General features: G+C 28.6%; 1 protein-coding gene across 1 annotated transcript; it reads right to left on the minus strand.

The window, feature by feature from the left end:
• Window positions 1–1,472: 1,472 nt before the first annotated feature.
• LOC113378004 (cytochrome P450 9e2-like) lies at window positions 1,473–11,179 on the minus strand. The gene is made up of 7 exons (XM_026618493.1): window positions 11,151–11,179; window positions 10,316–10,527; window positions 9,045–9,340; window positions 6,149–6,345; window positions 5,213–5,441; window positions 3,109–3,330; window positions 1,473–1,631 (listed from the first exon to the last, which is right to left on the minus strand). Exons 1-7 carry the CDS (start codon window positions 11,151–11,153, stop codon window positions 1,585–1,587), a joined length of 1,206 nt encoding a protein of 401 aa, XP_026474278.1. The 5' UTR covers window positions 11,154–11,179; the 3' UTR covers window positions 1,473–1,584.
• Window positions 11,180–14,765: the final 3,586 nt, after the last annotated feature.

Below are 14,765 nucleotides of genomic sequence, written 5' to 3' on the forward strand. Positions count from 1 at the left end.
CCATATCGTAAACAACAGATAGGTAAGTTTATCACATTATCGCTGAGATTATTAACTTCCCGAAGGAGAAGTTTATGTTTTCATCAAAAAATTCGATTCGCTAATTTTATGTTTGCTCAACGTTTCAAGCCATTCTGAATCTCAAAAACGGCTGCACCAATTTCAAAAATTTAAAAGCCATACGATGCATCTCAATGAGGACTAGCGTTTATCAGTTTTGCGCGACGATCGTCCGAGCCGTTTCTTTATAAATCGCAGAAAAGTGAAAAATTTTTCGTCCACGTTATAGCCCGCAATTCTGAATCGATTTTAAAAATTCAAAAACCGTTAGAAAAGTTTTGGTTGGGAAAGATACTGATTAGTTTTTGGTAAAGATTCGCTGGCACGTTATCTTGTAATTAACTGTTGAAAAAATTTTTTTGATGATTTTTATGATTTTTTGTGGCGATTGATATCATGGTCTGCTAGATCATACTAAAATATTACGGCGCTATAATAACTAATTTAACTTTGAAAATTCGTCAAAGTTTGGAAAAATTGGTAATGTTATTTGCGTTTGTTTGTCAAAATTAGATCCTTTCATCCACGTTTTCTCAAAAACGGTCGAGTCGATTATAAAAATTTGAAAATCATTTAATGAAACTTGATAAGCACTTGCGTCGGTTAGATTTTTGATATAATTGAGCCATTTTTTTTGTAATTAGCAGAAAAGTGAAAAAAATTCAGTCCTCGTTTCAGCCAAAAATTTTGAACCGATTTTAAAAATTCAAAAACTATTCGAAAAATATTATTTGGGAGACGTGATGATTAGTTTTGGACAAAGATCAGTCGTAATTAACTGTTGAAAAAAAATTTTGTTATGAAACTTTTTATGTCAATAGATATCATGATTCTAAACAACATACTAAAATTTTACGATTCTACGGCAAGTAGTTTAATTTTAAAAATTCATCAAAGTTTGAAAGAATATTAGTGTAATGTGTCAAATGTTGCTTTTGTGATGTGATGAGTCAAACATTATCAATTCATTAATATTTAAAATAATAAGCTACTAACTTTGCACTATAAAATTTAATTACAGATATCATAAATATGTCAGAGATATCAGTTGGAAATTATGTTTAGATTCAATTGAAAGCGAAAACTTTATTTTCGAAATAAACAGTTGAAAATTTTATCTAAATATCTAAATTACATTTTCGATTGATTAAGTCAATTCTTAAACATTTTGGCAAGTTCATGCAACTTGCCTTACGGCAAAACGCCACTTGCAAATAGTTTTATTTTTTTTCTAAAATTAAACAAAATCCCTAGCTGATTATACTTAAGTATTATGATTTCATATTAATTTAATATAGTCAAAATATGACATGTATGCATTGTGTAAAACTCATTTCAATTTTAGAAGAGTCATACTAAAGTTTATTATCAGTTTCGTTTCTTAAATTAATAAATAAGTTACCTATACAATTTCTTGGTCCTGCTCCGAAAGGAAGGTAAGCATAAGGGTCGATGCTGCTTTTATTTGAATCAGAGAACCTTTCCGGATCAAATGTATCTGGATTCGGATAATATTTGGGATTTCTATGAATTCCTGACACAGCCACCCATACACCATCTCCAGGTTTCAGCTGTTTATATTTATATAAATAAAAATTATATTTATTAAGTTGGCAAGAAAGTAACTCCGTTAACATAAATTATTTAAAAATTATAAAAATAGTTAGCTTTAATCAATTACATATTTTCCTTTTTGTGCAATAAGATTTTGTCGATTTGGTACCCTTCTAATAAACTGTAACAACTGGTTCAGTTCATGATTACTAGGTAAAGATAATAATTCAAATAATTTAACACATAAAGAAATAAATTAGCATCATATGTCCCAAGGCTTCCAAAGTAACTGAGGAAGATGCCACATCAGTTTCCAGCCAAATTGCAAAAATTTCCTAGATGATACGAAAAGTTACTAAAAAAATATCAGGCCCGTTAGATAAATTCTAATAATAAAATAATTAGAATATAGATAGATTAACTGATATAGATAGATAAATAAATACATAAGGAGAGATTCGAGTCCAATACCTTATAGGACTGAAGTTCTGATTGCTATTAAATATGAGTATGAAAAAAGCCAAATAAGTGTGAAACTTCACATTATTATTATGGAATACATTTCTTCTGTAATTAGTCAATTCTTGTCATTTTTCTCTTTCTAAATTTCCCATCATTTTCATTTCTAGTGATCATTGACTTAAGAAATGTTTCGAGTTTATTACGTTTGTATAGAATATTGCAAATAATGATTTAAATAAATTACATGCTATATCCCAATAATCAGCTTTTCAATGGATTTAAGATATTTTACGAAACCTTCAATTATTTTGTGCAATGCATTTATCTTCTCAACTTTCACACAATCGAGATCCTTGTTTAACAATGGCTTTCGTTTAGTCATCATCAATTTTCGTTTAGTCATCATCAATTTTCGTTGGTCACCATTTAGTTAAAAATCTCAGCATTTAGTGAATGAAAATTTTAAATCATTTCTGACATGTGTGCTTTGACAGTAATATTCCTCTTTGCAATCGTTATATATAACAAATATAAATGTGTGTGTATAGATAATTATAAATAATATACAAAAATATACATACATCAATCTTAACGTTATTATCTTCATCTACTATTGTATATGGTTTTACACACATTCTGTCCAAGAAGATACCAGGTGGCCAAAGCCTAAGAGTTTCTGGTGACAATGAAATAAATCAATTAAATATGTATATCATTATGTATCATCATAACAAATAAAGGCAGGTGGATGAGACTATTTACTAAGTGTTTAAAAATCTGATAAACATCAAGAAATAGTTTAGCGATTCCATTTCGATGAAATAGATGTCGAAATTAAATTAGTTCCCAAAGATGGTACAATTATACAAATGATAAGTACTTAAAACCTTGCATTTGTTTTAACACTATCTAACAATTTATGTAAATTACACAACTGCACACACAAGATGTTTTTCTTCTACATAATAGATGAAGTATTATTACAATAATAACATATTCCACTTATATTGAAGTAATTATAAGTTTGCTTACCAGAAATTACCATATCTAAGTACTTCATGCTTTGGATCACCTCATAAGTGATCTTATTGTTATTGCTTCTGACTTGATCGATTTCTGTTTGCAGTTTTTTCTGAATTTCTGGCTGAAGAGCAAGTTCGTGGCACACAAAACACATTAAAGTTGAACTAGTTTCGAAACCGGCAAAGAGGAATATTACTGCCTGTGCTGTCAAGTCATCATCTTCCCAGTGTGCTATTTTAAATATAAATTTAATGGATAATTTTTATATTTATACTAATAATTGAAATCGTAGTATATGAAATAAAATGATTTTGAAGAAGATTGAATGTAGCATACAGTTTCCAGAAGTTGATTGCGTATTCATGTATCACAAAATATTGATATTAGTAATGAAACATGAAGTATAAAAAAGATTTCACTATTTCATCTCATGGACATTGAATAAAAACAATCTATTGTTTATATATTGGGTTCTTTAAATTGGTCTTTTGAAATCAGCAAATTTTTCTTTGTTTTTTTTTTGAAGCAATATTAATATAAACTCCAAAAATCATCCAAGGATTAATTTATAATTTATAATATAACCTATTGTACAAATATATAAAAATGTATTACAAATTTTATCGTTTACAAATTACTAGATGTCATGTTTCTATTCTTTGTGTTTAATTCATTAATTTATAAACGATCAGAATTTTTATACATTTATATATATTTACAAAATAGTTTATTTTATTAAATAAATTTCCGAAAGCGAAGTTATAATATAACAAAGTCGTATCAATTATTAAAGCTTTTACCATTACAGCTTCAGTTAGTCCACAGATCGCACTCATATTTTTTTGGCAAAATTAAATTGTTAGTAAAATTATAAGTTAAAACAACTAAGTGAAAATGCAGTCAACCCTGCTATAACGCGGCAATATAGAGATGCAGTTTCCATACTACGTACATCTGAAATTACGGCTATAATACGGTATTCGTAAAGCGAAGTTTCTGTACAATAACCATTTATTTATCTATACTTATTTATCTATGACAATAGCCTCTGTTATCGTTCCGCGCCATCTACGAATAACTCTAGTAATTAGATATTGTAAATGGTTTTAACTTATTTTCCACTACATTGCCTTATTTTTGAATATCGAACACAGTTTTTTAGTTTAGTTTTCAGTTCATTGTTATTATCGTATACTTATATGAATTCTACAATAAAATAATTTATATATTCTTTATCTTATCCTTATATGAAGTCTTCCAGACAACAACTTACAATTTAGCTTACCTTATGTGTTTATTTATTTCATGAACTTCCCGAAGGGTAAGGACAAAAAAATTTTTTAGCATATCTAAGTTTTACGGTCTTCTAAGCATTTTGGTCAATTTTTTCCAAAAATTTGAAAACCTCAAAAATCCAGGGAAGTTCCAGCAATTTGCCTTAAGGCACGATGCCATGCACCAGCAGTTTAAGTCCCCATATAACGTAGTACAAAAGATGCGTGTTGTACTATTTTTGAGTTACTTATAGCGCGGTTCCCATAAAACGCGTTCCAGCAGAACGCCAGTTTCCATACGTTGCGCTACAAATTAGCCTGGTTTGTACGTTAAATTTATAATCAGTGCGATTTCCATACTACACGCTACGCACTCATACATACTCACTAATAAATCATCACAATTAGCACTTTGTTTACCAGCTATTGACATTTCTATATTTTTGCAACAGAAGAATTGGTGGGTCTCATAAGCGAGAGAAACAGTTTTGCCATACTGACTTAGCCATAGATAAATAAGCATAAGGACTTATAAATTTGCAATTGCACTTTATTGTAGCCAACGGAGAAAACAAAAGCGATGTGAAAAAATTACAAGTTTATACGTGATTTGGTCAGCAAAATTCGGCCATAATAGCACGAGATAGCTCGTGACCGGTCATCAAAACATGGGCAACCACTAGATTGGCTTAAAAAGCTTCGTAGTAGAAAAAAAATTCATCTCAACAGCTCGTGAGAAACGAAAATATACTAAAACTCAACCAAAAAAAGCAAATAATTATCAGTTCTGAACTTCTCATTGTTTAGGTAAGAATGCATAGTAGTAAAATAAACATTACTTATATTGTTGGAAGATTTTCCAATCTCCGATTCCGTGACTGTAGCGAAACCAGCATCTTTAGTGTCAACGACTTCTTCATGTTTTAGTGTTCCTTGCCGAACTTGCATCAGTAAATGAATCATATCTGGTCGAACAATGTTTTGTTCATCACGCTGCTTCATAGTGTCCATTACCAAGTTACGATAAAACTTTTGAATTCTTGGGCCAAACATTTGAATATTTAGAAACTGAAATTATAGTTTATATTTAAATAAATGTCTGAAATTTTAAGTTTTATGAACGAATACAGATTGTTTATAAGACAGTTTTAAAATAAATCCATATTTTTGAAAATGTAGTATTTTTTTATTATTAATAATTTAAAAAAAAGAAATTTTGAGTATTTAAATTTTATTCGTCGCGACGATTAGAATTAGCAGATAAGTGCAAAATTTAGCCAAAAAATTGAACTAATTTTAAAAATTCAAAAACTGTTCGAATGCTATTTGTTGGGTATTGTGCCAAGTAGTTGATACATCTGCCATTTTATTTCTTCGTAATTAATTGTTGATCGTTTCTATTGTTGCAACAAAAAATGAATTTGATAAAATGATCCACTTTTATATATTTGATATCTCGGCCAAATGATGAGGCGGACGGTTTAAAAATTGCAATACCGTTTTTTAAAAACCTAGATTATACTGGCGTATATTTTTTTAAATGTATATTTTAGAGTGGGGCGGTTTCTGTTTGTAAAGATGACAATAATTAACTACTTGGGTAACAAAACGGTAAATGTAGTGATTCTATGAACAAAACGTTACATGTAAAACTATTTTAAAAATCTTTCATCATTTTTAGTATACAGCATATATTTATGTATATTCATATGTGTGTGTGTTCAAATAGTATGTTCAAGTATTTATTCCTCATTATATAGAATAAGGGCACTTACTTTCATTAATTTCGGAAAAGCTGTGAAACCAAAAAATTTAAGTGCTTGTATTCCACGAAACAAGGATATTTCTTTTGTCATTACATAAAACTCATTGTTCGGCTCTCTCAGAGAATCCACCTTCAGTCCAAAAGCTGCTGATGCAATGACATCATTCGCATATCTAGTGAACAAGTCTTTCATTTCTATTGTTCGATCTGCAATATTTCAACAAATTTACTTTTCAAAAGCTTCGAATTGTTACTTTTGAAACAATATAATAATTGAAGTGTCCAAAATACTGCTCTACTAAAAGTGTAATAGCGTATGTCATATTATGCAGAAAGAATAAAAAAGAAACGATTCTTCAATAATTCATAAGCAAAAGCTAAGAGAGCATTGCTAAAGTTGATGTTCGAGTATATCCACGGCAGACAATTGGTTATTTAATTACGGTAATAATTATATTTTATAAAACTGAAACTAACTGAGCAAGAAGAAAACAAATATATAATTGGTGTTCGAAAACAGATCTGTCATCACTATGACTGAGATTATGAACCAATATTCAAAATATTGGCTCCCAAATGACAGTAAACGAGGTACGAAATCGCAAGAATCTCCAGCATTTTGTGTAAACTGAAGAAGCTCACACAGAAAACTACAAAGGTTGTTCTGCCCATAAGAATTGACTACAAAACAAATCTAAAAATGATTCCTACAACAAAAATGGGTCGAAACAATCATACAATTTTCCTATAAAGATCAAAACTGCAGCCACTCCACAACGATTTGGTAGACTAACAAACACGGAGCACATGTCATATTCTCAAGCCATGAAATCCAATAGAAGCGAAAGCACAAATATAGAAAATAACAACTCTGCGAATAATGAATTTTATCAATTCTTCACTGAATTTAAAAACATGTTAACACGGGAACTATGCCTCTTAAAAACTCATCGGAAGTTGACTGTGCTATTGATAAATTTAATAAAACCCTTCATGATGCAGCTTTAGCTGCTACTCCAGAAACAACAGTTCAGCAGTATCAACTTCTGTCTTTTGAAATTAAAAATATGAAAGAAAAGCAAGACGCCATCGGATAAGAACACATACAATAATTTAAACAATAAACTAAAATTCAGATTGAAAGAAATTTCAAACCAAAACTTCAACAATTACGTATCAAAACTAAATAGATTTGATAACTCAATTTGGAACCAATTAAAAACAAATTAAAACCACATTCAAAATCCGCCTGTTAGAAGGGATGACGGCAATCATCTATCTTGGGCTAGGTGTGATGCAAAAGAAGCAAATTTATTTGCTCATTATTTAAGTAAAGTTTACAAACAGAACCCAGATTACTCTAACGCAGCAGGTCTTAGCTCAAATATAATTCCTTTTCAGAACTCAATGAACAACAGCATAAAGTTCTTTTCATTAAAGATAATAATCGAAGAGATTAGTAAACTGAAAAATAATAAACCTCCAGGTTATGATTTAGTGACGTCAAAAATGTTGAAAGAACTGCCAAAGTAAGGATTCATCCTTCTAACGTATATATTCAACTCAACAATAAGATTAAATTATTGGCCAATTCTTTATAAAACATCTGTAGTAAAAATGATCCATAAAAGCGGAAAAGATCCTAATATGGTTACCTCATATAGACCAATCAGCCTTCTTATATACCCTCTTTACTAGTGATTTTCCAACTTTTCAATGAACCACAACAGCTACATTTGCTGATGACATAGCAGTTCTTTCGACACATGCTGATGCATCTAAGGCTTTGCTAACTTTACAAAGGCATCTAAATGTTATAGAGGATTGGACAAAAAAATAGTGAATAAAAATAAATGAGAGCAAGTCTAAGCATATAACATTTACACTGAACAAGACAACATGCCTAGGAGTACATTTTTATGGTCAAGCAATTCCAAGCACTGAATGTGTCAAATACCTAGGTGTGTATTTAAATTGCAGGTTGACGTGGAAGAAGGATTCGCGGAAATTAAATACTATAAAAATTTGAACCCCTGAACTATAGTGGCTACTGGGACGCAAGTCAATTCTATCTATTGAAAATAAACTTCTAATTTACAAGCTAGTAATAAAGCCAATATGGTCTTATGGCATAGAATTGTGGGGCTGCGCGAGCAGTTCCAACATAGTGCTAATGCAACATGCCCAATCGAAAATATTAAGACAGATTACTGATGCTTCGTGGTTTGTTAGCAATAAAACCTTACACAATGATCTACATATTGAATTTATAAAGAATTATACAAATAAACAGTGTAAAACATTTTTATAAACTACAAACTATATTGTCACTCAGCTTTTCGAGACACCAGCTTCAATAAGACTGAAGAAGAAGCTATCTAAAGATGGAGGACCCTTAGAACTATCACAACTTTATAACTTTATATGAACAGAATAGTAGAATCACTTATTGAAGTGATTCTCTAACTAACAATGTAATTTTTATCGGATGCGAGTGAATGACATAAGCCAAATAGCTCATAAAAATGTCATGTATTCTGATTGCTATTAAAAATAGAATTAAAAAATAAAAAATAAAATAAATACAATTTTGAAAATGATTCAAACTTTGACAGAAGTTTAAAAGCAGGACAAGGCACTATAGATGCTTTATCTACTACATATTAACAACTTCTAAAAGAACACAAGACAAGAAATGTATTCGTATTCGTATTCGTATTATTGTTAAACGATGGCCATCGTCTTATATTTGCATTTGTATGTAATATTTTGAAAATGTTGCAAAATATATGTAAATAATATGTAGTTATGCTTTAACGCAATAAGCGAATATTGTTCAGCATATCACATTTTTGCTTATTATTAGAATAAGATTATTTCAATAAAATAATAAAAGCTTATATTACCTTTTGACTCTAAAGAATTCAAGTATTTAATGAGCTCTTCTGCACATTCCGTGACTAAAACAAACATATTTCGCATTTTGCTTCCAGTAAATGCAGGACTTAGAGTAGCTCTCATTTCGCGCCACTTGTTTCCTTTGATTGAAACTAAATTTCTTCCAAACATTGGTTCCACATTAGGATCTATGGTAAATCGATGATCAATAAAATGATCGAAATCTTTCACGGTAATTTGTTTGATTAATTCAGGATCGTTCACAAGAACAATTGGATTTCTGAATTCATATACTCCAATAAATCTGAAATTAGTATATACTATTAAATAAATTTTGGATATATATATACATATAAATATATATAGTAAGATCAAAATCAACTACATATGTTGACTACATATTTTAGTAACTAATATCTAATTTGTTAACTTAATATAAATAATATAAATTATGAAACTGTGACAATCAGTTTACCATAGAAATATGCCATTCATCATTTTAACAAATATTAACATACAAATTTATACTACAGTAAAACAAAAACTGACAAAAGGTGTAAGTGGCACTTTGCTTTAAGGCAAGTTGCATAAGGTTTACCCGACATTTGTAAATAATTGACTTGATCAATAAAAAACCAACAGATTAATTTATGATTGATTTAAAAAAAAAAATAATTAACAGTAATATTAAAAAAAATAGCCCGACCATTCTTTGCCAGAAACTATTTAGCACCATTCTCAAATGATATCTTATAAGTTTCAAAATCGGTTCAGAATCTTTTATGAAAATGTGGGAAAAATTTTTTGCACTTTTCTGCTAATCCTTTGGAAACGGTTAAAAGACTAACCAAGGAAATTATTTATTAAGTTTTATAGACTTTTTGAAATCGCCTCAATCGATTTTAATAAAGCGTCGTCGAGAAATCAGAAATCGTCTCACATTCACATACACGCAAATACATATATGCAATACATATTATTTGGTCTTAAACAACTCAGAATGACTTGAAAGGTCGAAAACAAAATTAGCAATTCAAAGTTAAAAATAAATTAAAATTGTTTAATATAATACTAAAAAAAATAATATTATAATATATTAGCAGATAAAATAATAATATAAACCATAACTTATTTGTAAACAGAAAAATAAACTATGTGGATGTAAGTATGTAATTTGAATTCAGAATAGAATTAAAAGTGTTGAGTTATATTTGAAACAAAAAAATTGTTATCTCACATGATGATGCAAAAATAAAATTTAAATACTTTAAAACCTTACTTTCTATCAGGAAAGGCTTTATGTAAATTTGCAATAAAATCCATTAAAGACGTTTGTCTGAAAACGAATGAAGTCATGTTTCCAAGCCATGGTACTGGTTTCACGTAAGGTATTCCTAATTTTTCGAAGTACTTATAATTCCATGTCCCAGCAACATAAAGCAAAACTCCTAATATTAGGCCACCAACAACCAGTGCAAATATCATTGTAGCCTGCAAAATAAATTATTCAATTAGAATGTTAGATAACTTTTACATTTTAGATAAAAATTACTATTTGATTGTTTAAATTGTCTAATGACCATTAACATCAAAATGATTTGGATTTTTGCAGAAAATCTTGATTTATACACTTCTCCAGCATAAGATAAATAATTTTATGATAACAATTATCAAAATCAAATTTAAATTACGCAAAATCATCATTAATTCTATTTTTGTTGTGCTGATTTGCAATAATAGTAAATAGCATTTAAAATAAATTGTTTACTATACGCTATTGTGAGAACTGTATCAACGAATAAATTTAAAACACTCTTTGATGATATTCAAATGTCCCTTTTTCTTGACGTATTTTTACGCAAATACAAAATATATATATATATATATATATATATATATATATATATAATCATACGTCTTTTAAATAATCACACACATTTGTAGTGCATTAAAACACTTGTTTAATTGCGCCGTTTTTTGTTCTGACCACTGCGATCATAATTTAGAAGAATTGGTACACAACGTGATTTGTAAACGAATAAGTAAGTTTTGCCATTAAATTTTTTACAAAAATTTCTTTTATTATCTAGTTTAAAACTAGAATGTCAACGTACCATAACGAAGTATTGGTCACTTATCAAAGCATTTCTTATGACTGATCATTGAAAAAAAAAAACGTAGATCCTAATTCTGCCACAGACGTGCTTCTTGCTCATTATTTTTTATTTATTTTCATAAAAATAAATTTATTTTGAAATGATAGATCATAATATTGATAATTAAATTTGGTTTATTCATATTAATTTCTTTTGAAAAATAATTTTTTTCACGAATACCCACTCACTTATATGTTTTTATTGATCAATTTTCATGATTTATCTCATACGACTGATGCGCAATACAAACTATCATCACATATTTTGTTTTTATTATGTAACATATGTTCGTTCGAATAATATCTTCAATATTAATTGACTTTTATTGTGTGAGTTGTCTGTGCCAGCAGTGAGCAACATTTTTAAAGTTGTTTAATGAGAAACCTCATTTTTTGAGATGATCCCAAAAAAGACAGAGGAACTTGAAAAGTTCTTTGCGAAATGTTTAATTGTGTATAGTAAATAATTCTCTCGTGCAAAAAGAAAGGAGAAAAAATTATGCCGAAGACAGGAGAACATAATCCAAGGCAACATTCTTGATTAATCGAATAGTCAATACTAAAAACTATAAATTAAAAATAATAAAAAAAAATCTAGCTGTGGGCGGAATGTCCTAAGACAATTTGCAAAAACTTTTCGATGTGTGTTAATTATCGACTTAATTAACAAGAATTGAAATTTAGAAACTTTTGAAATGGCCCATTATCCCAATGTTTATTGGAATAATGGGCATATAACTTTTTGTAGGCCCATAATACTTTAAGATGTTCGTTAATATCATGAACTTTTACTTCAAATAACCATACAAAGTTCTACTAAAAACGTCAATACAACTAAATGTCCCGGCTGATTTTTATCTGAAACTAATCAGCACAAATTCATTAAAATCTTAAAATTGGTGCAGCCGTTTTTTTTAAGAAAATGTCAAATTTTGACTCATACAAACACATACACAGTTATTTCCATTTTAGTGTCAAACGATTCAGATAGACTTGAAACCTAAAATTAGTAGAGTGGCAAATCTTTTCCTTCGGCATTTATTAAATAAATGAATGATTAAATAAGTAAACTTAAATAAATAAAAGTTTGTGATAAAGATATAGCTAGCAATTGGCTTAAAAGCACTAGTATACCAAATTTTGCTGGTGTAAAGTTTCAAATGTTGAAAATATTAGATGTTTATGCAATTTCAGCCATTCAGTAAGAATTTTGAACAATTATCATCCAAAAAAAAGATTATTTAATGTGATTATTATTTTAAATAAAAGTTTTAAAAAAACTCGTAATACTAACAGTAATCATGAAAATTTAAAAATGTCAATTACATCTTATAATTAATCATGCAATAATATATGTATAAGAAGGTTATATACTTTTCGATATGACAGCTAATTTTATTTTTACCTTTTTTCAATTTAATTTAATTTTGTAAATACTCGCGACCCACAGGTTGGAAATCACAGCATTACGGTTTTCATGAGCGATGGTGTAGAATACTCTGCTATTCAATATCAATTTTAACAGCATATTAAATTCCAGACTAAAACAACAGGTTGCCGACCCCTGGTATACAGACACACAGGTACAAATTATGGATCTGTTGGAAGGCCACAATTAATCCAGTACAAGCCTACAGACTGACTCACATTATTTGGCCGTGGAAGGTCACAACATGGAACTCTATTCAAATAAAAACGACAAAAATAATTAGTCATGATTGAATTAATTATATAAAATTATATTGTCTCTTTAGTATCATTAGTTTATCTTATATTATCAAAAATTACAAAAAAAAAATCGAGGGCATTATCAATGCTTTAAACATCATTAGATAAGGAACGATTAATTGCGGTGTACTACAATGATTGTAATGCACAAATTGCAAAAAATTGCGCAAGATTTATAATAATTTTACTATACTTTAGATTGAAATTAGTAAGTTGATATATTACGTTTATCAAATATTTATAAGTTTACGCGTAATCATTACGGAACTCATATAAGCAAAATTATAATATGTACTTTATTTATAAGTTATTATTTTATTCATAAGTTTGCATAAATGGAACAATATAAAATACAAATGTAATGCATTGCACATGTGTTTGTTTTCTTTAGAACTAAGTTATCGTTAAAAAATATTCGGACAACCTGATATCATTCAGTATTCCGTTTTCTCTCGAAAATAGATAACTAGATGCAAGTGGCATTTTGCCTTAAGGTAAGTTAAATGAATTTTCCTATGTAAGCAAATAATCATGTTAATCAATAAGGACCAAGCTATTTAGATCAAAATTTCAACTGTTAATCTCGAAAACAAAGTTGCCACATCCACTAAAAGTTAATTAATTCAATTTCCAATTGATATCTTTCAATTAAATGTAATTGTATCAATTATGGTGCACCACGAACTGGCGCTTAGAACATACACGGTTCAGAATATATTTTTCCAAAATAAAATGTTTTTTATGATTAATCGCCTTTGATAAGACTTACAATATTTAAAAATATTTGTCGAGACCAGGTTCATGGCATTTATCTATCTCTACACAAAGTTTCATTAAAATAGTCAAAAAAGTAACAATTAATAAGGAATAAACGTAGCAGTCGATCTTCACCAAAGACTAATCAATACAATTCCCAACAGATATCTTTTCAACAGTTCTTCAATTTCAAATATTCCATTCAGGATCGATAATAAAAATGATAAAAGAAATTGCACTTTTTCGCTAATTCTATAAAAACAGCTTGACCGATCGTCTCGCAAAATTAATCAACGCGAGTTCTTATCGAGTTTTTCAAATGCTTTTTCAATTTGAAATCAATGCGAAATTCAAGAAAAAAATGCCGACGGAATGTCAAATTATGCCTTGCATACATACGAAGATACTTTTTGCAATTTTGGCTCAAGCAATTCGGAATGGCTGGAAACGTCGATAAAATTCTCCTTCTAAAACTTAAAAAATATATTTATAAATAAAAATAGCTTTATCGATTAATAGAAATATAAAAACGTTGAATAAAATAGAATAAAACATATCCCATCAAATTATATATGCCATGTTATAAAATTTAAAAAAACAAATGGAATTTTATCCATGTTGTTTCCATAATTTTGAATTGCGGACTATATTAAAGTTAATATTAAGTGCTGAAACTTCCAGAGAATTTTTTTTATCCTTTTGGAAGCATTTGGAGCAAAAAAAATCAATAAAAATCCTTGTTAAAGACAACCCTTATATATATATATATATATATATATATATATATATACTTTATGTATATTAGTAGAATAAGTATTAAAAATACAAGAAATTCCAAAATTAAAAAAAAAACACGAGTGTTTTATTTAATTTTGAAGAAAGTATTTCTGCTGTATGTCTATTGTCTATTTGTATTTATATAATCGAAATGAGTAAAATACGCGAATTTAGGCAATACTCTAGAACTAGATAGATTAACAATTTCCGTTTTTTCTTATCTGAAATTTACTAAGTAATCTAAAATAAAAAATGCTGCTGCTAAATGCTAATTATTACCAGCTTATAATTTTCTATATTTTTTCTAAGCGGT

The sequence above is a fragment of the Ctenocephalides felis genome, unplaced genomic scaffold (genome assembly GCF_003426905.1).
Source record: "Ctenocephalides felis isolate EL2017-DRISC unplaced genomic scaffold, ASM342690v1 CF-g0.4_SCAFFOLD_01886, whole genome shotgun sequence".
Taxonomy (NCBI): Eukaryota; Metazoa; Arthropoda; class Insecta; order Siphonaptera; family Pulicidae; genus Ctenocephalides; species Ctenocephalides felis.